This window comes from Polypterus senegalus, chromosome 17 (genome assembly GCF_016835505.1).
Source record: "Polypterus senegalus isolate Bchr_013 chromosome 17, ASM1683550v1, whole genome shotgun sequence".
Lineage (NCBI taxonomy): Eukaryota > Metazoa > Chordata > Cladistia > Polypteriformes > Polypteridae > Polypterus > Polypterus senegalus.
In genome coordinates, this window is record NC_053170.1 from 9,248,984 (window position 1) to 9,275,265 (window position 26,282).

At 43.2% G+C, this 26,282-nt stretch overlaps 1 protein-coding gene across 1 annotated transcript in view; it reads right to left on the reverse strand.

Moving 5' to 3' along the window:
• Positions 1-238: 238 nt before the first annotated feature.
• The window catches only part of LOC120517675 (receptor activity-modifying protein 2-like), a 75,598-nt gene continuing 49,554 nt past the window's right edge, over positions 239-26,282 (reverse strand). The window contains exons 4-6 of the mRNA XM_039740111.1: positions 11,275-11,313; positions 6,687-6,855; positions 239-997 (exon numbers count right to left, since the gene is read on the reverse strand). Of these exons, the coding sequence (XP_039596045.1) occupies positions 745-997; positions 6,687-6,855; positions 11,275-11,313 (461 nt within the window). The 3' untranslated portion in view covers positions 239-744. The remainder of the gene's footprint in view (positions 998-6,686; positions 6,856-11,274; positions 11,314-26,282) is intronic.

The window sequence follows — 26,282 nt, forward strand, 5'->3', positions numbered from 1 at the left end:
TGGGCGGCCATTGATGTCCTGCCGTTGACAATCCAGAGCAGGGGAGTAGAAGTGATGCGCCTGTAGTGGAGTCCAAGAACTCAAAAATGAAATTACGTGAAGACAACCCTCGCTCCCCAGAGACAGCACACGGTGGTCCGTTTGGATTTTAATAAATCAGAGCAATGCAAAACAAAGCCGTACCGGCCACATGACTTCAACCATACAACTGTCCCAGTTTGGGTAAGAAAAGCCCACCCACCCCAACTTCCAAAGCAAAATTCTAGATACACATTTTAAATAAAGGAGTCGAGTTATGCGTCACTTCTCCGTTTTTGGATCAACACTTTAAAGATAAACAAAGGAAAAATAGAATAATGAATAAAGATTAAATACAACAAACGAGTACATTTTAAATATACGTGACGCACACTCTCGTCCGTTTTAATGAAGACGTCGGGCGACTAAATTACAAGTGAATGGGCGAAGACGTTGAAATATCACTGAAAGGGTTGTTGTCAAATGTTTGCCTTTTACAGGTAATGCTTCCTGTTGCTTCAGACGGGATAGAAAGTCCTGCTTTTCGGCCTTCATTTTCATTGACGTGGAGATAATTTGGGTCCCGGTCCACTCCCTGAGATGGGATATTACCTCATTTATTTTTTATTTTTTGTAAATTATTAAAAGGCAACTCCAAAATGGAAACAAAACAAAAAAAATGATCATGAACGATCAAGTCCATCGTTTCTGGATGCGGGGCTCACTCTAGGAGCTCGAATTTCCATTCTTAGTCTTCCAGACCACGATGCCCACCATGAGTGGGATGATGCAGATGGGAGTGAGCATGAGGGCCAGCATGACCTCCTGGGGCGGGTCCTTGTACTCGCGAAAGAAGTCACAGTCTCTGAAGTACGCTTGGTGGATTTCGATGAAGAGCGCCTCAATTATCTTGTTGGGCCAATGGATGTTAAGGCAGGAGGAACCATCTTCTGTGCACACCGTGAAACGGTTGTATATGCTGGGGGTAGAAAAAGAAGAAAGAAAGAAAGTCAGGGATTAGGAGGCTTGTCAGCAGTCTCCATGAAGTGCGTGCTCGCCTGGGTCAACCACACTGGGCTGGACACATTGTTACACTCCCAATCGAAATTTTGGTAATCCGACCACCAAAGACACCATTCCAAGGAGTCATCTTTGATTGGGATACAGTTTATCACTGGATATTTTTAGCCACCTACATTGGGACAGTTTTTAATCGCCATTCGACCTAGCACGGGAGTTGTGGTCCCTTAAGACTGCCCTGTTGGGTTCCATGGGGGCCACCAGGGGGAGCTGTTGGGAAGTGAAGGCTCGGGTTCCACCTGACCTGGAAGTGCTTTCCAGAGACAAGCAGTTGGCACCGGAAATATGTTTGGAATGGAACTTAAAAGGAAGCCCTCCACTTCACATGAAGAGCCGGAGTCGGGAGAGGAGACGGACAACATTAGAACATTAGAACCCTCTGGACGAGAACAGGCCATTCAGCCCAACAGAGCTCGCCAGTCCTGTCCACTTATTTCTTCCAAAAAAACATCAAGTCGAGTTTTGAAAGTCCCTAAAGTTTTACTGTCTACCACACTACTTGGTGGCTTATTCCAAGTGTCTGTGGTTGTCTGTGTAAAGAAAGACTTCCTAATGTTCGTGTGAAATTTCCCCTTCACAAGTTTCCAACTGTGTCCCCGTGTTCTTGATGAACTCGCTTTAAAGTCACCGTCTCGATCCACTGGACTAATTCCCTTCATCATTTTAAACACTTCAGTGAAGTCTCCTCTTCATCTTCTTTTGCTTAAACTGTAAAGACTCAGCTCTTTTTATCTTTCCTCATAACTCATCTCCTGTAGTCCTCAATCAGCCCAGTCGCTCTTCTCTGGACTTACTCCTATGCTGTTATGTCCTTTTTGTAGTCTGGAGACCCAAACTGCCCACAGGACTCCAGATGAGGCCTCACCAGTGTGTTATAAAGCTTGAGCAGAACCTCCTGTGACTTGTACTGCACACGTCAAGGCGCTATATAACTTGACATTCTCTTAATGGCATATGAACACTGTCGGGAAGTCGATATCTTAGAGTCCACTACAACTCCTTAATCCTTCTCATAAGGTGGACTCTCGATTTTCTGACCTCCCATTGTGTATTCAAACCTCATATTTTCACTTCCTATGTGTAATTCTTTACATTTACTGACATTAAATTTCATCTGCCACAAATCTGCCCAAGCCTGTCTGCTTCTGAAGTCCTTCTGTGATGATATAACGGATTCCAAATGATCTGCCTATCCACCTATCTTGGTATCATCTGCAAACTTAACCAGCTTGTTACTTCTATTCCTATCTAAATCATTTTTTACAAGATTTGGGTCATAGGACAAGGACAATGACAATGTGGTGTGTGTTGGACAAGCATGCAGACAGAGAAGGACATTGAGAGAGAGAGATTTACTGTCACGTCCACTGCTATAGCACAGTGATGTTCTTGTGCCACAGTTGCAGGTGGGGAACAGGGGGGCACAGAAGTGTATGTAGGCAAAAAGACAGTAAGACGATGATGTGTAAATAAATCAGTGCAATAAATAAGAGCGGCAGAAGAATGGCCTTATTTACATAGTGCAAAACAGAACTGTTTAGACATGTAGGTGGCGCAGTTTAACGGTAGTGAGATGGCAGTTCAGATGTAACATACCGGAGTATTATACATGAAACCTGTGGCGGATGGCCGGGACCCATGCCCAGCCGGGATGCCCCTTTGACACTGGGACCGAGGGAGCAGCCATGGTATGCACACTACGTCCCCCGGAACATGTAGTGACAGCCCTCCTGGGTTACATCGGGGCCACTGGCGTTGGACTTCAGGGCTCAGCCCTGTTGAGCTCCGTGGCCACCACTGGGAGGAGCTGTACGGCTTATTGAGCTCACCCGGAAGTGCAGCCTGAATTAGGTTAACTATCACCTGAAGCACTTCCGGGTGAGCTATAAGAAGAGTCCGCAGCCACTCCTTGAGAGGCCAGAGTCGGGGAGGAGGAGGAGGAGGAGGAGGACAAAGCTGCCTGGGAGGAGTGGAGGAAGAAGAGTGTGTTGGTGGTTTTGTTTGGTGTGTTCTGGGACTGTGCTGTAGCTGAGGGACACGGGGAAGACGTGAGCCCCCAGCGGAAGAACAATAAAATCTTTATTTTCGTTTTCACCTGTGCCTCTGGTGTCAGTCTGTGTCAGGTCGGCGCCAACCGAGCTCTATTGCCACAACCAAGAGGTGAGTACAGTATTGGGCAAGTAAGGGTCTTACTGGCATCAGCACTTATTAGGGGCTTGGCCCCCATCTTTGATAATGCTGCCACTTCAACATATGGATAAGATAGAAAAACAGTGAGGGGGGGCGCAATACAATTCTCATGGTGTTGACGAATTTGGGCTTACAGTGGACCCAAAGGGCTATTTAAAGATAATTCAACAAGGTGACACACACACATTCAAATGAGGTGACACGCAGAGTTGAATGGGGGGCCGTGCGCAGAATTAGAGATGGCACTCTCACAATCAAAGGGGTGACGACAAGTAAAAAGTGTACAGAAAGGGCAGGCCCCTTGGCACAACAAAAGGGAAACAATGATTGGTGGCAACGGTTGCCTGTCAGTCCACAGAGAAAGTTGCCTGTTAAGTGGCATGCGTGAGGGAAAGTTAATTTAGCATTCTTTTTTCAGTTAAATTCCTTTTGTAAGTACATGAATGTGTACTTATTTATTTATTTATTTATTTATTTATTTAGGGTAAGGAAAGTATTCAGACCCCCTTCAATTTTTCACTCTTTGTTATATTGCAGCCATTTGCTAAAATCATTTAAATAAATTTTTTCCCTCATTAATGTACACACAACACCCCATATTGACAGACAAAAAAAAGAATTTTTGAAATTGTTGCAGATTTATTAAAAAAGAAAAACTGAAATCTCACCTGGTCCTAAGTATTCAGACCCTTTGCTCAGTATTTAGTAGAAGCCCCCTTTTGAGCTCATACAGCCAGGAGTCTTCTTGGGAAAGATGCAACAAGTTTTCACACCTGGATTTGGGGATCCTCTGCCATTCCTCCTTGCAGATCCTCTCCAGTTCTGTCAGGTTGGATGGTGAACGTTGGTGGACAGCCATTTTTAGGTCTCTCCAGAGATGCTCAATTGGGTTTAAGTCAGGGCTCTGGCTGGGCCATTCAAGAACAGTCACAGAGTTGTTGTGAAGCCACTCCTTCGTTATTTTAGCTGTGTGCTTAGGGTCATTGTCTTGTTGGAAGGTAAACCTTCGCCCAGTCTGAGGTCCTTAGCACTCTGGAGAAGGTTTTGTCCAGGATATCCCTGTACTTGGCGCATTTATCTTTCCCTCGATTGCAACCAGTCGTCCTGTCCCTGCAGCTGAAAAACACCCCCACAGCATGATGCTGCCACCGCCATGCTTCACTGTGGGGACTGTATTGGACAAATGATGAGCAGTGCCTGGTTGTCTCCACACACTGAGGAGAGGCAAGACACATGACAGCCCGCATGGAGTTTGCTAAAAGACACCTGAAGGACTCTGAGATGGTGAGAAATAAGATTCTCTGGTCTGATGAGACCAAGATAGAACTTTTTGGCCTTAATTCTAAGCGGTATGTGTGGAGACAACCAGGCACTGCTCATCACTTGTCCAATACAGTCCCCACAGTGAAGCATGGCGGTGGCAGCATCATGTTGTGGAGATGTTTTTCAGCTGCAGGGACAGGACGACTGGTTGCAATCGAGGGAAAGATGAATGCGGCCAAGTACAGGGATATCCTGGACAAAACCTTCTCCAGAGTGCTAAGGACCTCAGACTGGGCTGAAGGTTTACCTTCCAACAAGACAATGACCCTAAGCACACAGCTAAAATAACGAAGAAGTGGCTTCACAACAACTCTGTGACTGTTCTTGAATGGCCCAGCCAGAGCCCTGACTTAAACCCAATTGAGCATCTCTGGAGAGATCTAAAAATGGCTGTCCACCAACGTTTACCATCCAACCTGACAGAACTGGAGAGGATCCCCAAATCCAGGTGTGAAAAACTTGTTGTATCTTTCCCAAGAAGACTCCTGGCTGTATTAGCTCAAAAGGGGGCTTCTACTAAATACTGAGCAAAGGGTCTGAATACTTAGGACCAAGTGAGATTTCAGTTTTTCTTTTTTAATAAATCTGCAACAATTTCAAAAATTCTTTTTTTTGTCTGTCAATATGGGGTGCTGTGTGTACATTAATGAGGGAAAAATTAATTTAAATGATTTTAGCAAATGGCTGCAATATAACAAAGAGTGAAAAATTGGAGGGGGTCTGAATACTTTCTGTACCCACTGTATGTATGTATGTATTTATTTATTTATTCAGCACTTTAAAAACACCATCAAGGATAACCGAAGTGCTGTACAATAAAACCCAACATATCAGACACACAAAAACCAAAAGGGTAAAAGAAACAGAAACACATAAATAATAAGAGCTGAAGAAATTCATAATAAAACGTACACAGATAGTCAGCATACCATACTGGGTTAAAGGCCAGAGAGTAAAAGTGTGCGTTTTAAAATAAGATTTAAAGACAGCGAGTGAAGGAGCCTGCCTAACGTACAACGGCAAATCGGTTTGGATGTGCAACTGAAGAAGCTGATCACCTCGGAGTTTGCATCGTGTCTTAGGAACACATAAAAGTATCTGATCTGCTGACCTGAGCGGGCGAGATGAGACATAAGGGGGCAGCAGTTCCGACAGATAAAATGGGACACAACCGTTAAAGGATTTCAAAACAAATACAAGGATCTGAAAATGGATTCTAAAATGAACTGGAAGCCAGTGAAGGGAAGCCAAGATTGGGGTATCGTGCTCTTGTTTTCTTGTGCCAGTTAAAAATCGAGCAGCGGCATTTTGCACCAGCTGTAGGCGAGCAATGGAGGCCTGGCTCATTCCAAGAAGAAGCGCATTGCAGCAATCGAGACGAGAGCTTCTAAAAGTGCATATCACTGTTTCGAGGTTGTGTTTAGACAAAACAGGCTTGAATTTTGTCAGCTGGAAAAAGCAAGATTTTACCACTGCGTGTACATGGCTATCAAGTTTTAAAGTGGAATCCATTTTCACACCTACATTTGTGATCATGGATTTCTCAAACTGAGCCACAGTGGAAAGCTCGATGCAGGGGGTCCCGCTGGTGCCATTGTATGCAAAAAGGTGGGCAAAACGAACAAAGTAAAATGGGGCGTTCCCCGTTCTTTGACTGCAGTGTGGAGATACAGTAAGTCACGGGCCGTCTTAACGCATGGGCACGCTGGGCAATTGCCGTGGGGGCCCCCACAGGTATAAGGACCCCATGCTTGTATGGTTTACCAATTGGGTATCACTTTTGTGTTTTTCAAGGCTCATGTTATATTGTTCAAACGTTTGTGTTGATTAACCTTTGCTGTACAGCATGTTTTTTTTTTAATGTTTGAACACTGGTTTTGTTGGAAGTACCACTACCAGTTTAATGTTATCGACCATTTATGTTTTTATTCCTGTGAGAGGTTGTGTACGTAGTGCACTGTTTTGCCCCGGGGGCTTATAATGCTGTTAAGGCGGCCCTAAGGGGGGTATTTGGGGCCACCCCTACTGGACATGCTTTGCTCCGGTGGTCCACGATCATCATCATCATCACTCACCTATTGATTCTGTTCCAAGTGCACCAGCTCTCCTTGTCCATGCTGTACATGCTGTTGTTAAAGGAGTGTTGGCAGGATAAAATATATACTTGGTAGCAGTCCATGATGGTCAGGTTGAACATTTCGCAAAGTTCTTTGATGTTGCAAACATTTTGCTTTGCGCTGGTGGCTAAGGCAGAGAAAATCAACATAGGATAGATTTCGATCAGAATTTGCTTTGAATATAGCGACCTACAGCATGACATAGACATACTGTAGACGTGGCTTTACAGTTTAACTCACAAAAAAAAATATATTTTGTTACATTTGCTTTTCCAGATGTTTATTTTTCTACATATTCCACAGCACTGCCATTTTTGTTTTTATCCCCACTTCTATCCTAAACATGATGTAGAGCCTCAAGGGTCAAATTTGCATATGCCGTCACACACGCGCGCGCACGGGAGGCAGTCTAAGGGCTTTACTGCGGGTACGCTACAGAGAATCACACTAATGCCTTCTCTCTCTCTTCTGTAGACCACCAGAAGAGAAGACCAATCAAAGTTCCACCTGCTTCCGGTGCCAGACCACGCCCTTCTGCCGACCTCACTTCCTCCCATATCCCGCCTCTTCCTGCCGAATATGTGTAAAGCCCAAGACCTCCACTCACCAATTTAGTCACAGTATGGCTCAGTCTGTGATGATTACTCTTACTTTGATTATTGCTGTTATGATAATATACAGGGTGGACCCCCCCCTGTCTTTTCACAATGCACATTTTGGACTTTTTTTTATTATTTTTCAGACGGAAAACTTGGGATTTATAAAAGAAGACTCAACGAGATAACATGCGTATTTTTACAGCAACCCTAACCCAATCCATGCAGAAGTGAGAAACGATGACACCTTTGATCAAGTAGGGATATGCAGCCATACCAGCTAAATGCTGACTTGTGTGTATAATAATTCATATCACTTAACCATTAAGATCAAGAGGGGCTTTTGGGGGTGGCAAGTGGGGTGACCAGGCCTAAGGGGGCCCCGCTTTTGAGGTCCCGTTCAAAGTTATATTCTCTCGTATATAGATATATTTGAGATGCTTCTAAGAGGAACCCTTATAAAATCCCTCTTCAAAGTCAAATTCCATACTTTGTACGTCTTTGAAAACATTCCATAGTGACCTCCATCACCTGAAAACGGTCGCCAGTATAATCCTTTCCTAAAATAGGTATAGCCCATTAGTCGCTGGTTTGGCTTCTCCTGGTGTGCTGGGGAGGCAGCATAAAGAAGAGGGACGCCTCACACCTGGACAAACTGGTGAGGAAGGCAGGCTCTATTGTAGGCACGGAGCTGGACAGTTTGACATCCGTGGCAGAGCGACGGGCACTGGGCAGGCTCCTGTCAATCATGGAGAATCCACTGCATCCACTGAACAGGATCATCTCCAGACAGAGGAGCAGCTTCAGTGACAGACTGAGGAGACCCCACACTATGAGACTCTTCAATTCCACCGGGAGGGTAAACGTTAACATTATTCAAGATTATAGACTGTTATACCTGCATTGTTATCACTCTTTAATTTAATATTGTTTTTTATTAGTATGATACTAATGGAGTATGGGAATTACCCTTTGGGATTAATAAAGTATCTATCTATCTATCTATCTATCTATCTATCTATCTATCTATCTATCTATCTATCTATCTATCTATCTATCTATCTATATAGTGCCTTTCACATCTATCTATCTATCTATCTATATAGTGCCTTTCACATCTATCTATCTATCTAGTGCCTTTCACATCTATCTATCTATCTATCTATCTATCTATCTATCTATCTATCTATCTATCTATCTATCTATCTATCTATATAGTGCCTTTCACATCTATCTATCTATCTATCTATCTATCTATCTATCTATCTATCTATCTATCTATCTATCTATCTATCTATATATAATTATATATATAATATATATATAATTATGAAATGCACTTTTTTAATAGATTATATCGTTATATATGTGTGAGTGGACAAAGAGGCAAAGCAGCTGGGAATGTATGGCGCCGTCAAACATCAAGAAGGTGTGATGGAGAAACTAAAGGTCCTTCTATGGGCCAATGTCTGGCTCAGAACCTGCGTGGGGATGAGAGAAACTTCTTGTGGGCTGTGTGGCAGATGGAGATGTCATCTGTCTGTGTCAGCCCCCGCCTTTTCTGGGCAGTGGTGACACTCCACCCGTTCACAGTGCAAATCCCATCCTCATCGCCAAGTGACTTTCCGTGGCGAGATATAGCCGACTGCTCAGCTCGGCCAGGACACCCCTGAAATGGAAGGATGGGGGAAGGCAGCTACTTTTGGGCACTGCGTCCCCAAAAATGGTAGATTGCAGCTTCCCTGGAGTGTAGCGATGCCCTGGATTCCCACAGGGCATCCTGGGCCTTGGAGTTCGGTTTCTCAGCCATGTTGGGTGCCATGTTATGCTTCCCTTATAGCCCAGAAGAACTAGGAAGTCACGAGGACGGAAGCCCCAAAGTACTTCCAGGCTGATTAAAGACCAGGAAATTCCTGGAAGTGCTGGCAAGTTACGTGTGAGGAAGAACAGAGGCACTTCTGGGTCAAGGACTGTATAAAAAACTGCTGTGAACCCAGCAAGTGAGCCGGGTGGAGGTGAATGAAGCTTTCTGGGAGGTGTGGAGAATATATATATATATATATATATACAGTATATACATATATATATATATATAGAGAGAGAGAGAGAGAGAGAGAGAGAGAGAATATTGTGATTATTATTGTGCTTGGTGATTATTACTTGCCTGTTTATTGTGGCTGTGGTGCTGGGAGGCACTGTTTAAGGAAGGAAACGAATTAAAACTCTTCTTGGTGCTTTTATCCTGTGTCCTACCTGTTGGGTATAAGGGGCAACAGTGACCCCCTAGAGTCCACACTGTGGACTCACAAAACGAAGCATTTAAGTTCAATGATTTGCACTGTGGTGAACTGGTCAATCATGAACCCGTGATATCTGGCTTAGGATCTGTGTGGAAATGTGAGAAACTTCCAAAAGGACAACCACTCCTGCATCACTCTACTAATGTGGGCTTAATGGCAGAGTGGCCAAATAAAACATCGAAGCCCAGTTGGAGTTTGCAAAAGTGTACCTTAAGGACTCTCATCTCAGTAGAATCAAGAGTCTCTGGTCTGATGAAATCAAAGTTGAAACGCTTGACCCCTCAGTTCTAAGCATCACATCTGGAGGAAACCCACCATGATAAAGTGAAGCTCTTCCTGGAGACGTCAGCTGATCTCTGTCTGGGTCAGCCCCCACCTTCTCTTTCTTTTGTGCAGTGTCCCCACTACACTCCACCCATCTCACTCAGAACCTGCGTGGGGGTGGGGGAATCTTCTAGAAGGACAACCACCCCTGCAACACTCCTACTAATGTGGGCTTTATGGGAGAGCGGCCAGATGAAACTTGGAAGCCCAGCGTGAGTTTGCAAAACTTGAGTTTGCAAAAAGTTCTCTCAAATTAGGAGAAATAAGATTCTCTGGTCTGACAAAACCAAAATTGAAATTTTTGGCTCCAATTCTGAGGTTCACATCTGGAGGAAACCCAACACCACTCATCACCTGTGCAATCCCATTTCAGGGGTTTGGTTTGGTGGTGGCAGCATCCTGCTTTGTGGTTGTTTTTTAGTGACAGGGTCTGAGCGACTAGACAGCGTTGAAGGAAAGCAGAATGGAGCAAAGTGCAGAGATACTCTTAGTGAAAACCAGCGGTAGAGAGCTGTGGTCCTCAGACTGGGTCAAAGGCTCACCTTCCCACAGGACAACGACCCTAAGAAGAGCAAAGACAGCACAGGAGTGATTTGCAAAATGACTCTGAGTGGCCCAGAGATTTGAACCCCATTAAAATTCACTGGCTGTTCACTGAGGGTCTCTATCTGACCTGACAGAGCTTGTGAGGATTTGCGGTGAAGAATGGAATTAAATCCCCCAAAATCCAGGTGTGTGAAGCGTATCGAATCAAATGCTGGAAGACTCCAGGCTGGAATGGCAGCCAAAGGGGCTTTAATGAAGTTCTCAGGAAAGGGTCAATGAGATATTTCAGTTTTTTATTTATAATTAATTCCGTAAATCTCGTTTTCATTTTGTCATTCTGGGGTATCAAGGGTTATCTGATGAGGAGAAAACAAGTGAATTGAAATGATTTTAGCGCAAGGCTATAACATGAGAAAAATGTGTAAAAAGTGAAGGGTCTGAATACTTTCTGAATCTACTGATTCACTGTTAATTTGTCGACAGGCCCCAGACATGAACTAACCCAGGACGGGATGCCAGTCCTTTACAGAACTTCATCACGCCTGCATGTCTTCTGGATGTGGTGGCAACAAACCCTAGGAGATGGAGAAATAGTAACCCCCCTAAACCAAAAATATCTTGTTGGGACCACCCTTTAGACACTTTTATTCCCTGAGATTCTTCTCAGTAAGTAAAGACATTTAAAAAGACCTGAGGGAGTTCATGGTGGTGAGAACAATTTTCAGAATCTGTTGAAAACCCATGCGGTCACAGAAGAAGTGGATAGGAAATTCTCTTTACCGTTATCAGCTGCCTGAATGTGGAGTGTTGAGTTGACATCTGTGGAAAGAAAAATAAAAAAAAAAACACACACAAAGTCATTTAGTCGATGAAGTTAACAGCAAAGATGAGCTGCAGCATTACTGATGCTAGAAGAACATACAAAAAAAGAGACAGCTCTTCACCAGTTCGCCGAGAGCACATCGATACCTCCACTGTTGGTGTGCTCGCCTTCATCTCCTTATCATTTTCCTGGTCAGCTACTTTGGGCTTTCGTGCTCTAACTACGTGATGTGAACAGCTGTTTCTCTTACTTACAGTGAATTGCTGTGGCCTCACACCACAAAGTATCTCAGTTTGAAGATTTATGTGGTGGTAATTACCTGTGGTCAGCCACGAACCTGCGACATCTGGCTCAGAAGTGACCTCCTTGCACTTCGAACTAAATGGAGAGCTCCTTTTATTCACCCGCACAGAGACCATCCCTGAACACTGTGAGTGACGCTCTTCCTGGAGATGTCAGCTGATCTCTGTCTGTGTCAGACCCCACCATCTCTGTGCAGAGGCGCCACTACACTCCACCCGTCCACAGTGCAAATCCCATCCTCGTCACCAAGTCAGTCTCTGTGGACTCACAAAATGAAGCACTGAACTTCAGCGATTTACACTGTGGAGAACTGGTCAGTTACAAACCTGTGATGGCTGGATCAGAATCTGTGTATAGGTAAAAGAAACCTCTAGAAGGACAACCATCATTGCATAACTCTACGAATGTGGGCTTTATGGAAAAGTGGCCAGATGAAACATGGAAGTCCAGTTGGAATTTGCAAAAATGAAAATAAGATTCTTTGGTTTGAAGAAACCGAAATTGAAATGCTTGGCCTCAATTCTAAGCATCACAGAATCTACTCAGAATCTGTGTAGAGTTTGGAGAAACTTCAACAAGGACAACCACTCCAGCATCACTCTACTAATGTGGGCTTTATGGCAGATTTTCCAAATGAAACATAGTAGTCCTGTTGGAGTTTGAAAAAATATACTTAAAGGACTCTAATATTATTATTGAAATGCTTGGCCCTGAATTCTAAGCATCACATCTGAAGGAAACCAAACACTCTGAGTGAAGCTCATCATGTAGATGTCAGCTGACCTCTGTCTGTATCAACTCAAACCTTCTCTGTGCAGCGTTGCCACTACGTTTCACCACCTCCATAGTGCAAATCCCATCCTTGTCGCCAACTGAATTGCCATGGACTCACACCACAAACGGTTCAAGTTCAAAGATTTGCACTGTGGAGAACTGGTCAGTTACAAACCTGTGATGGCTGGATCAGAATCTGTGTATAGGTAAAAGAAACCTCTAGAAGGACAACCATCATTGCATAACTCTACGAATGTGGGCTTTATGGAAAAGTGGCCAGATGAAACATGGAAGTCCAGTTGGAATTTGCAAAAATGCTCCTAAAGACTCTCATATTAGAAGAAATAAGATTCTTTGGTTTGAAGAAACCGAAATTGAAATGCTTGGCCTCAATTCTAAGCATCACATCTGGAGGAAACCCAACACTGTGAGTGAAGCTCTTTCTGGGGACGTCAACTGATCTCTGTCTGTGTCAGTCCCCACTATCTCTGTGCAGAGGCGCCACTACACTCTATCTGTCCACAGTGCAAATCCCATCCTCGTCACCAATTCAGTCTCTGTGGACTCACAAAATGAAGCATTGAACTTCAGTGATTTGCAGTGTGTGTGAACTGGTCAGTCATAAATCTGCGATGTCTGGCTCAAAATCTGTGTAGAGATGGGAGAAACTTCTAGAAGGACAACCACTCCTGCATCACTCTGCAAATATGGGCTTTATGGCAGACTAGCAAAATACCCGCGCTTCGTAGCGGAGAAGAAGTGTGTTAAAGAAGTTATGAAAGAGAAAAGGAAACATTTTGAAAATAACAGAATATTTGCTTTCTATTCGTTTACATAAGCACAGTCGTTCACTTGTATCTCGCGAATATTGTATTCGTCTTAGGCATGACAAACGCCAGCGGCAGCGTGTCTATGAACTTAATTTAAAGTTAAACTTTACACCTTGCTTTCCTATTCGTTTGCATAAGCACAGTTCTTCACCAGCAATTATTTAATGTTAGCTCAGACCAGGCACTTAAAAGTTTCTCTCGCACTTTGGCTGAGTTTGTGCCAAACACTAGTCTATCTCTGACCATCTCATCTTCGTTTGCATAAGCACAGTCCTTCACCAGCAATTTTAACTCAGTTAGAAAGTGATCAAAAGTCTTGTTTATACCCTGCGTCCTGTCAGTAAACTTGTATCTCGCGAATATCGTATTCGTCTTAGGCATGACAAACGCCAGCGGCAGCGTGTCTGTGAACTTAATTTAAAGTTAAACTTTACACCGTGCTTTCCTATTCGTTTGCATAAGCACAGTCCTTCACCAGCAATTTTAACCCCATTACAAAGTGATCCAAAGTCTCATTTATACCCCGTGTCTTCTCATTAAACTTGTATCTCGCGAATATCGTATTCATCGTAGGCATGACAAACACCAGCGGCAGCCCGTCTATGAACTTAATTTAAACTTACGGTTTACACCGTGCTTTGTTTCCGCAGTAGCTGCACTTATGAATATGCTTGTATGCGTCACTCGCTTCATATTATTTTGCTGCCTTCTCAATTGTCTAATGCGTTTTTTGTTCAGCGCTCTTTAGAGCTCTTCCTTGTTCTCTACGTACTGCGTTCATAGTCAGTTCACGTGAGCCGCTGTCTTGTGCGATCTTGCGATGTCCACGGCTTTACCTGACCATCTCATCTTCGTTTGCATAAGCACAGTCCTTCACCTGCGAATATTTAGTGGCAGTGTTTCTATTGGATTGCCGCTGACGGACGGCCTTATATGGGAAGGCACTCAATCACGTGGGAGGCGTGGCGATGAGGACACAACTCCTGCCTCACGGCGACCGAGCTGCAGGCTATGGCTGTATATATGTACATAATAAGGTCCAGTTATGACCGTTACACGTAGAATTTCGAAATGAAACCTGCCTAACTTTTGTAAGTAAGCTGTAAGGAATGAGCCTGCCAAATTTCAGCCTTCTACCTACACGGGAAGTTGGAGAATTAGTGATGAGTCAGTGATGAGTGAGTCAGTGAGTGAGTCAGTGAGGGATTTACCTTTTATTAGTATAGACTAGCAGAATACCAGCGCAGCGGAGAAGTAGTGTGTTAAGGAAGGTACGAAAAGAAAAGGAAAAATTTGAAAAATATCGTAACATGGTTGTTAATGTAATTGTTTTGTCATTGATATGAGTGTTGTTCTCATATCTATCTATCTGTCTATCTCTATATATATATATATACCGCTTGGCAGCGGAGAAGTAGTGTGTTAAAGAAGGAAAGAGAAAGAAAAGGAAACATTTTGAAAATAACGTAACATGATTGTCAATGTAATTGTTTTGTCACTGTTATGAGTGTCGCTGTGATATATATATATAGCAAAATACCCGCTTCAGCGATGTCATGTGTTAAAGAAGTTATGAAAAGAAAAGGAAACATTTTAAAATAATGTAACATGATTGTCAAAGTAATTGTTTTGTGTATTTGGCGGCAGGTCACGAAGTTATTTTCGTAGCTGCATCAGAAAATGTACCACAACGTCTGACACGCCTCCTTTTTAGTGTTTTCTCACAGCTTGGATTGCTGCTGTCATATATATACACACACACACATACACATACACACACATACATACATATATACATATCTTCATATCTACATATCTATATACATATCTACATATGCACATATATATATATATATATATATACATACATACCTATCTCATCATATATACACACACATACATACATACACACACAAATTATATATATGTATGTATGTATGTATGTATGTGTGTGTGTATATATATACACATACATATACTTGTGTGTATGTTTGTATGTGTCTATATGTGTGTGTATAGCTTTGGTCACTGAGTGCAAGGGAAAAATAATAAATTATAGTCTATAAGTTATTAAACAGTAAAACATTAACGTTTTAAGAAGTACAGGTACATTGAAATTACATTTTCTATGTGAACGTTCAAATTTGTGCCTCTGGTAATGTGCCTTACCGGCATTTAAAGAAAATTAGTTTTGTGTCCTCTGCAGAGTTAAGAGAGAAAGGCTTTGGTTTGGGATAAAAGGAAAAAGGTGTAAAGAAAGGAAAGTTGCCTTTTCTTTTATATAGTATAGAGATGTGTTCGCTGACGTTATGATCGCCTTTTGGGGACAGTCTTGGGGTGGGTCTTGTGTAGACTGGTGAGACGTCCCCGCCATTAATCGGCTGTGATGGCACTGTCAGCCCTCCACTCCTGTGCGTCTTCATAATCCGAGTTGAGGATCTCATAATCGTATACGTGCAAAAGAAAGTGTGAATCGCCTTAATATTATTTTGCCGTGGTGTAGAAAAGGGGTCCCGTGTTTGCACTTGTCTGGGCTATAGCGCAGGGGAGGATGAAAAAAATTAAAAGTGCTCACTTTGACTTAAAGCAGAAGCGCAGTCAGCGTCTCAAAGGCCGGCACAGCTATGCACGCGCGCTGGCTGCTCGACTTTTGCTGGGCAGGAGACCCCAGTTTGCAGACACGTTCATGATATCAAAAGTCTCAGCGCTCTTTGGAGGTCATTCATATATTATATATATATCAAAATACCCGCGCCTCGCAGCGGAGAAGTAGTGTGTTAAAGAAGTAATGAAAAAGAAAAGGAAACATTTTAATAATAACGTAACATGATTGACATTGTCATGAGTGTTGCTATCATATATATGCCTGCCTAAATAAGTCACCCTCGCTTTGCTCTTACTTTATTTACCGTTCATTTAATTATGGCTAGTGGCGGAAAAATTATAAAATGGAAGGAGGATGGCTTTACCAAAACAATTATTGATGGCGAATCGATTATTCATAAAGCTTGAATTGGTGATCTGTTTTTCTGTGTTAACCTCATATTTTTCATACTTCTTCTCAAACTAAGGTGGTGCGAGAATAAAATGAATCGGGATGCGCTGATCAATGTAATCGGTGTACCAGGAAATCATGCATTGACAAAAGCTCCCTGTGCTTGCAATGCAAAGTGTGATTAAATGCAATATTTTTAACGCGTTATATAGTGCCACAATGGGCTTTAACAGGCCCTGCCTCTTGACAGCCCCCCCAGCCTTGACACTCTCAGAAGTCAAGGAAAAACTCCCAAAAAAACCCCAGTAGGGAAAAAATGGAAGAAACCTCGGGAAAGGCAGTTCAAAGAGAGACCCTTTCCAGGGCAGTGGGTGTCAAAAAGAATGGGGTCAATACAATACAATACACAGAACAGAACAAATCAAAACCTCAATACAGTATAAAAATACAAATTTTAGAAGTACATAGCAGAATTTAACAATGGATGACATCACATAATATGACTTGGATTTGTTTATAATCCTGGAGACCTCATCCATCAAGCTGCCCCCCCCATTTGGCTAATGTGGGCTTTATGGCAGAGTGGCCAGATGGAACATGGAAGTCCAGTTGGAATTTGCAAAAATAAACCTAATGGACTCTGATATTAGAAGAAATAAGATTCTTTGGTCTGACGAAACCGAAATAGAAATGCTTGGCCTCAGTTCTAAGCATCGCATCTGGAGGAAACCCAACGCTGTGAGTGAAGCTCTTCCTGTAGACATCAGCTGATTTCTGTTTGTGTCAGACCCTTCCTTCTCTACTCAGTGTCACCACTACACTCCACCCATCCACAGTGCAAATCCTGTCCTTGTTACCAAGTGATTTTCCATGGACTCACAAAATGAAGCATTTCAGTTCAATGATTTGGACTGTGGCAAACTGGTCAGTCATAAACCCGCAATGGCTGGCTCAGAATCTGTGTGAAGGGTGGAGAAACTTCTAGAAGGACAACCATTCCTGCATCACTCTACTAATGTGGGCTTTATGGCAGAGTCGGCAGATCAAACATGGAAGCCCAATTGGAGTTTCCAAAAATGAACCTAAAGGACTCTCATATTAGGAGAAATAAGATTATCTGGTGTGTGATGAAACCAAAATTCAAATGCTTTTCCCTCTAACATAATTCTAAGCATCACGTCTGGAGGAAGCCCAACACAGTGAGTGATTCTCTTCCTGGAGATGTCAGCTAATCTCTGTCTGTGTCAGATCCCACCATCTCTGCGCAGCAGCACCACTACACTCCACCTGCCCGCAGTGCAAATCTTATCCTCATCTCCAAGTGAACGTCCATGGACTCACACCATGAAGTATTCAGGTTCAAAGATTTGCACTGTGGAGAACTGGTCAATCGCCAACCCGTGATGTCTGGCTCAGAAGCGATGTTCTGGCAGTGTAAGCTACTGTATCAGAAGGACTCCATTAGTCAGAAGCCATTTCTGAACACTAGGAGTGGAGTACTTCCTGTTGATGACCAAGCAGAAGAAACACTTGTTGTCTATCTGAAGTCTCAAGTTTCACGTACCACAACAAAATGGAAAAATGAATAAATAAAAGATTACCAAGTGCAGGGTACAGAAAGGAAGAATGTCAAAGATGGAGAGATGCTTGTGCTTCATGCGCATCTCAGAAGACTTGAGTCTCAAGATTAAGTGATGAAGGCCGAGAAAGAATAAGCAGCCAACAAGTGACGCAGATCAAGAAAGAATAAGCAGACCAGATGCAGACAGACACTTCTGGAAGTTCAGAAAACTTTAGGTCATGGCAACCTGCTGGCCACTTTACTGGTCAGCTGAAACGTTTCTTGTAATAAAAGCATGGTCCATGCAAGCCCATCCATTGATCATCCCCACAGGACATGTTACATATGTGTTCAGAATTCACAGTGAAGTGTAAGTGTTGTGTTTACTGATCACTGAACTTGACAAAGAACTCTGTAATTAGAAGAAGGAGGAAGAAGACTGGCGACATCTGCTGAGCATTAAGCACATCACAGATGGCACTTGAGTTGGGGAAATGGAGCAGCAGGCAGACATGAAGACTCAAAGTCATGCAAGATAAAATGCAGGATACAGAAGACCGAGAACAAGACAGCAAACGAGCGCCACTTCAGAAAGTTAGCCCACCGTTTGTGATGACTGTCAAGCTGTATTTTTTTTTTCAGGGTAAAAGCAAAATAATGTGTTGCCAAAATGGAAATGTTATTTAAACCACCCTTTATTTTAGGACCCCCACGTCGATGCGTTTCACTAGTTTATGAATAAAAACCCTCATTTAAAAAGGCCTGAGGTTTTGTCGTTTCTACTTCTTGAGAAGCATTTTTGGTATTTTGAACAATCTGAAGCCTGCAGGTGATGGCTACGGTGGGCAAGTTGATTAGGAGTGAGCCTCCACAGGGCTGGCCATTGAAGGACTTGGCCTGCACTTTGTGGAAGGCTCACACCCCTCTCCCAATATTCCCGACTCCTGTTCACAACACATTATGTTAAAATCAAACAAGGTCTTTTACCACTTGGGACCTCAACCCTTTCTGAGCCAGCACATTCAGAATCTTTACCTGAAAACTGTTTACAGAGCATCCGGAAAGTATTCACAGCGCATCACTTTTTCCACATTTTGTTATGTTACAGCCTTATTCCAAAATGGATTAAATTCATTTTTTTCTTCAGAATTCTACACACAACACCCCATAATGACAATGTGAAAAATGTTTACTTGAGGTTTTTGCAAGTTTATTAAAAATAAAAAAACTGAGAAAGCACATGTACATAAGTATTCACAGCCTTTTCCATGAAGCTCCAAACTGAGCTCAGGTGCATCCTGTTTCCCCTGATCATCTGTGAGATGTTTCTGCAGCTTCATTGGAGTCCACCTGTGGTCAATTCAGTTGGTGTGACATGATTTGAAAAGGCACACACCTGTCTATAGAAGGTCCCACAGGTGACAGTTCATGTCAGAGCACAAACCAAGCATGAAGTCAAAGGAGTTGTCTGTAGACCTCCGAGACAGGATTGTCTCGAGGCACAAATCTGGAAAGGTTACAGAAAAATTTCTGCTGCTTTGAAGGTCCCAATGAGCACAGTGGCCTCCATCATCCGTAAGTGGAAGAAGTTCGAAACCACCAGGACTCTTCCTAGAGCCATCTAAACTGAGCGATCAAAGAGAAGGGCCTTAGTCAGGGAGACTTAGTCAGGCCAAGAACCTGATGGTCACTCTGACAGAGCTCCAGAGGTCCTCTGTGGAGAGAGGAGAACCTTCCAGAAGGACAACCATCTCTGCAGCAATCCACCAATCAGGCCTGTATGGTAGAGTGGCCAGATGGAAGCCAATCCCTAGTAAAAGGCACATGGCAGCTCAACTGGAGTTTGCCAAAAGGCACCTGAAGGACTCTCAGACCACGAGAAACAAAATTCTCTGGTCTGATGAGACAAAGATTGAACTCTTTGGTGTGAATGCCAGGCGTCACGTTTGGAGGAAACCAGGCACCGCTCATCACCAGGCCAATACCATCCCTACAGTGAAGCATGGTGGTGGCAGCATCATGCTGTGGGGATGGAACTGGGAGACTAGTCAGGATAAAGGGAAAGATGACTGCAGCAATGTACAGAGACATCCTGGAGGAAAACCTTCTCCAGAGCGCTCTTGACCTCAGACTGGGGCGATGGTTCATCCTTCAGCAGGACAACAACCCTAAGCACACAGCCAAGATCTCAAAGGAGTGGCTTCAGGACAACTCTGTGAATGTCCTTGAGTGGCCCAGCCAGAGCCCAGACTTGAATCCGATTGAACATCTCTGGAGATCTTAAAATGGCTGTGCACCGACGCTTCCCTTCCAACCTGATGGAGCTTGAGAGGTGCGGCATAGAGGAATGGGCGAAACTGGCCAAGGATAGGTGTGCCAAGCTTGTGGCATCAGATTCAAAAAGACTTGAGGCTGGAATTGCTGCCAAAGGTGCATCGACAAAGTATTGAGCAAAGGCTGTGAATACTTATGTACTTGTGATTTCTCAGTTTTTTTATTTTGAATAAATTTGCAAAAACCTCAAGTAAATTTTTTTCATGTTGTTATTATGGGGTGTTGTCTGTAGAATTCTGAGGAAAGAAATTAATTTAATCCATTTTTGAATAAGGCTGTAACATAACAAATGTGGTAAAAGTGATGCGCTGGGAATACTTTCCGGATGCACTGTACATGTTCAATCTGGACTGGATGGCAGTGTAAACACTTTATTATAACTTCCCCATATTTGTATGCCCATAGGCTGCCCCTCTGTCCTGCAATCAGCCAAATGGCAAATTCCAATTGTAGCGGAGAGCCAGGGCTCTTACCTGGCGGGGATGCCTGTTTTATCGAAGGATAGGGGGACAGGACATGCACAGGGCATTATCTCCCACAGGGCAGTAGATGGTAGCCCCGTCCCTGACCCCCCCGGGTGGCAGCAGTGCCTCTGATTCCCACAGGGCTTCATGGGAGTTGGAGTACGGTTCAGCCCTGTTGGGTACCGTGGGTGCTGCCAGGGGGTGCTGCAGGGACAGTAGAACCCTACTTTGTCGGGCTTCCACCTCACCCAAAAGTGTTAACAGGCCCATGGGTGCAGGATGAGAGAAGCCCACTGCCACTGCTCTAGGAGCCAGAGTCGGGACGGAGAAGACGAAACTTGCTGGAGGAGAAGTGGAGGCAGAGAGGAAGAGGGAGATGAAGGGAAAAAGGCAGAGAGTGAGAAGAGGAAGGACAGAATAGACTGGGTGCTTTATTCTTTTATGCTTTATACTGTGACTGTGCTGTGGGAAACAATTTGGGAAGTGTTTCCCACTGAATAAGGCCCGCGTTGTGCTTATGAACTTGTGTCTGCGTCTGTCTGTGTCAGATTTTGGTAGCTGAGTGCCCCCTTTGCAGGCCACACAATAAAAAAGTCCCTGTCATGTTTCCTCACAGTATCCCTATATTAAGAAATCATCTTTTTGAAGCCCTGGCAGAAATACCCACTATTGTTTAGAATAAAGCAACTGACACAATAGGCTTGTGTGTGTGGCATTTGGGTTTGATTTCCGAAACGGGACCTGCTGTTTGTCAAACCCGACTAACGTACGCTGTTCTCCTCCATCCAGAGCCATCCTCTTGCACATGCCGTGTAATATGTGCCTCGGGGTGAAGCGTACTTGTTTAAAAGCGATCCAGAATCTGAACTTGACCATCGGTTGGTAAATGCAGCAAAATAAAAGAGAAAAGTAAAACCATTTTATAACAATAAGAATGAATAAACAAACAAAAAAAAAGGTAAACAAATCCAGAGGGTACGCAGCGCTGGGACCACAAGGACTGGAGGAGCATGAAAGTGAAACCTAACAGCTTTCTTTTATTATGGCTTCACTGATGTAAGGCTCTTGAGCTGTGACAGGCAAAGGCTTTGATAAAGAGACAGCCCCGGCAGCAATGGCTCAAAAGTGGGCACGAGGGGGGTGACAAAAGTCATCTGTTAACTCAGTGTGGGTGCAAACAGCAAGGGGCACAATGTGTAGCTTCATCTTTCACTCGTGCAAAAGAAGAATTTGGGGGAGCTGCTTTACCTTTGCCGATGTGCCTCTTCATCAGAGATGTTTCTACCCTTTTTTTGTCTGGGACCCAAAGCAGCATTAGGCATCAGGCCATAAAAATGGCAAGGATGATGCCCCATCCTGAATTGATGATCCAGAAGGATGACACCATTTTTACAGCTCTGTGTCCCCGTCACTTGCACTGGGGCACTGAGGGCCACATTCAGACCACATGGCCTCTCCAACACCTCAATCCAGCAACAGCCCAGGCATTTTCCTGGTTAGTCACCCATCCATGTGCTGACTGGGTCTAAACAGGCTGCGCTTCAGGTGGATGACCATTCTGAAGGACAGGTGGCATGACTGCTGGGTGTCTTCTTGCCCTGTTTTGCCATTTTTTTGTTCATATAACACATTGTTTAAGTTTTACAAACATGGTTTTGCCAGTCAGGGGTTTATGGATTCCTTCTTCCTCAAACTTTTTTTAATTTGAAGTACTTTGAACTTTTAAAAGTCTGAACCCCACTTTCTACTCGTGCAAGCCTTAAAGTCTGCCTTTTGAGTTTGGGGTCAGGCTGTCTGGGGCGAGGCCACAGCCTGATCTTACTTTTGGCTCATTTTGAGGAATGTTTGTAATGTAATTTATGGAAAGGATATATCACTTTTTAGTACATTACCTTTTGAATTGTGGATTTAATGTGTACAGAGAAGGAAAGGATTAAGTATGAGAAAGGTTAAATATAATATGGAACCTTTAATAATTTGCCTAGGGACATTTAGGGCTTCACTTCAAGAGGCTTTAAAGACTGAAATGGGAAAGGCATCTTTAGATTTAAGAAGAAAGAAATAGAGCCTTGCATATTTGGTCAGTTCACAAAGGTATACGGGTTAGAAGAATATTTGGTTAACGAATGAATGATTTTTAGAACATCTCTGCTTCCCTGGATTTATTTTTGAATGCAGACAGCTGCTATGTGGGCCCCCCTTCAACAACTGGGTATAAACAGTTGTGCTGCACAGACCACCATAATTCAAATAAGGATCAAAGTCAAATCTTTTTTTAATTTCCTTTTTTTTTTATACAAGTCATTGCTGCTGAATGAATAGTCTGGCAGCATGCTGAGCAGGCAGAAGGGAGTCTGGCACCAGAATCCAAACCTGTGGTCTGTGATTGGGCAAACAGTAATCACATTTGCATACTCATGATATAGCCTGGTGCTAAGTCTCTCATCTGTGATTGGGCAGCCAGTAAACATATTTGCAAAACTCATGATATTGTCTGGCACCTAAATCTCTGTCCTGTGATTGGGCAGCTCATAAACATATTTGCATACTCATGATATAGCTTGGTGCTAAGTCTCTGCACTGTGATTGGGCAGCCAGTAATCACATTTGCATACGTATGATATAGTTTGGCACTAAATGTCTCATCTGTGATTGGGCAGGCAATAAACATATTTGCATATTCATGATATGTCTGGTGCTAACTCTGTCATCTGTGATTGGTCAGCTGGTAATGACATTTGCATACTCATGATGTACCTTGGTGCTAAGTCCCTGCACAGCGATTGGGCAGCCAGTAATCACATTTGCATACGTATGATATAGTTTGGCACTAAATGTCTCATCTGTGATTGGGCAGGCAATAAACATATTTGCATACTCATAATATGTCAGGTGCTTAATCTCTCATCTGTGATTGGACAGTCAGTAAACATATTTTGCATAGTCATTATATTGCCTGACACTAAATCTGGCCTCTGATTCGACAGCCAGTAGACACATTTACATATCCAGACCAGCCTCTGGCCTCTGATTCGACAGATAGTAAGACCACCTACAGTGGTGTGAAAAACTATTTGCCCCCTTCCTGATTTCTTATTCTTTTGCATGTTTGTCACACAAAATGTTTCTGATTATCAAACACATTTAACCATTAGTCAAATATAACACAAGTAAACACAAAATGCAGTTTATAAATGATGGTTTTTATTATTTAGGGAGAAAAAAAATTCAAACCTACATGGCCCTGTGTGAAAAAGTAATTGCCCCCTGAACCTAATAACTGGTTGGGCCACCCTTAGCAGCAATAACTGCAATCAAGCGTTTGCGATAACTTGCAATGAGTCTTTTACAGCGCTCTGGAGGAATTTTGGCCCACTCATCTTTGCAGAATTGTTGTAATTCAGCTTTATTTGAGGGTTTTCTAGCATGAACCGACTTTTTAAGGTCATGCCATAGCATCTCAATTGGATTCAGGTCAGGACTTTGACTAGGCCACTCCAAAGTCTTCATTTTGTTTTTCTTCAGCCATTCAGAGGTGGATTTGCTGGTGTGTTTTGGGTCATTGTCCTGTTGCAGCACCCAAGATCGCTTCAGCTTGAGTTGACGAACAGATGGCGGACATTCTCCTTCAGGATTTTTGGTAGACAGTAGAATTCATGGTTCCATCTATCACAGCAAGCCTTCCAGGTCCTGAAGCAGCAAAACAACCCCAGACCATCACACTACCACCACCATATTTTACTGTTGGTATGATGTTCTTTTTCTGAAATGCTGTGTTCCTTTTACGCCAGATGTAACGGGACATTTGCCTTCCAAAAGTTCAACTTTTGTCTCATCAGTCCACAAGGTATTTTCCCAAAAGTCTTGGCAATCATTGAGATGTTTCTTAGCAAAATTGAGACGAGCCCTAATGTTCTTTTTGCTTAACAGTGGTTTGCGTCTTGGAAATCTGCCATGCAGGCCGTTTTGCCCAGTCTCTTTCTTATGGTGGAGTCGTGAACACTGACCTTAATTGAGGCAAGTGAGGCCTGCAGTTCTTTAAACGTTGTCCTGGGGTCTTTTGTGACCTCTCGGATGAGTCGTCTCTGCGCTCTTGGGGTAATTTTGGTCGGCCGGCCACTCCTGGGAAGGTTCACCACTGTTCCATGTTTTTGCCATTTGTGGATAATGGCTCTCACTGTGGTTCGCTGGAGTCCCAAAGCTTTAGAAATGGCTTTATAACCTTTACCAGACTGATAGATCTCAATTACTTCTGTTCTCATTTGTTCCTGAATTTCTTTGGATCTTGGCATGATGTCTAGCTTTTGAGGTGCTTTTGGTCTACTTCTCTGTGTCAGGCAGCTCCTATTTAAGGGATTTCTTGATTGAAACAGGTGTGGCAGTAATCAGGCCTGGGGGTGGCTACGGAAATTGAACTAAGGTGTGATACACCACAGTTAGGTGATTTTTGAACAAGGCGGCAATTACTTTTTCACACAGGGCCATGTAGGTTTGGATTTTTTCTCCTAAATAATAAAAACCATCATTTAAAAACTGCATTTTGTGTTTACTTGTGTTATATTTGACTAATGGTTAAATGTGTTTGATGATCAGAAACATTTTGTGTGACAAACATGCAAAAGAATAAGAAATCAGGAAGGGGGCAAATAGTTTTTCACACCACTGTAGGTGGTGCAATGCACATGTCAGCTCTGGACAGCACGCCAGTCCTTCACAGGGCACACACAAACTGAGGGAGACACTTTGAAATCATAAATTAACCAAACTTGCAGTTCTTTGGGGAGGCGAGAAGAAAAGCAGAAGACCCAGAGCAAAATCCACAAAGATACAACAGCACAAATGTGGTAACTCCACACAGACAGCAAATGGGCAAGGGATTTGAACCTGGGATGGTGGGTCCTGGAAGCAGTTGGGTTAAGCTCTGCACCACCTTTTTGCATAAACCATACAGTTAAATAAAAACAAATACACCCATAAAGCACAACAATAATGAACGATAATGTACTTCATATGGGAATGCACAAGCGTCCAAGAAGTCTGGAATAAAGTAAAATGAATCTTTAAAGATCTTTTAAGAAGGTCTTAAAGGAGGGGAAGAAAGAAAAAGAAAACTGACAATGGAAAGTAATAAATGCAGTAAAAGACAATACACTCATTTATCATTCAAAACAAATAACTAATGTTTCAAAGAGCAGGAGGGGACGCAATAAAAGAGAGAAGAAAACGGGAGTGGACTCAAATAAGAGAGGCATGGCTGCTACAAGAAGAACAAATGGCTTGAGGTAATTTAATGATCACAGAGAAGGGACAATGACAGTGACAGTACTGTAAGAATAGCGTCACCTGACCCCAAAAGTAGTCTAGAGCTCAGGAGAAGTGAAATAGTAAAGTGAAAGATCGGATTGATGATATCTGACCATAAGTAGAGGATTTTAGACAAAGAAAAAAAATAGAAAGAAAATGAATGAATGGAAGTATTACAATGGATAATTCAGATTCCATATTGTCCTCAGTCAGCTGGCCACATTATGGGCACAGCATGGCATAACACTACGGGGTGGGCAACGTCCATCCTGGAGGGCCGCAGTGGCTGCAGGTTTTCATTCCACCCCAAGAGCTTCATTAGACACCAGTCCTCGCCAATGTCAGACCTTATTGAATTTTATGGCTTGTTAGTCTGCAATGTTTGGTTCTTACATCGGAG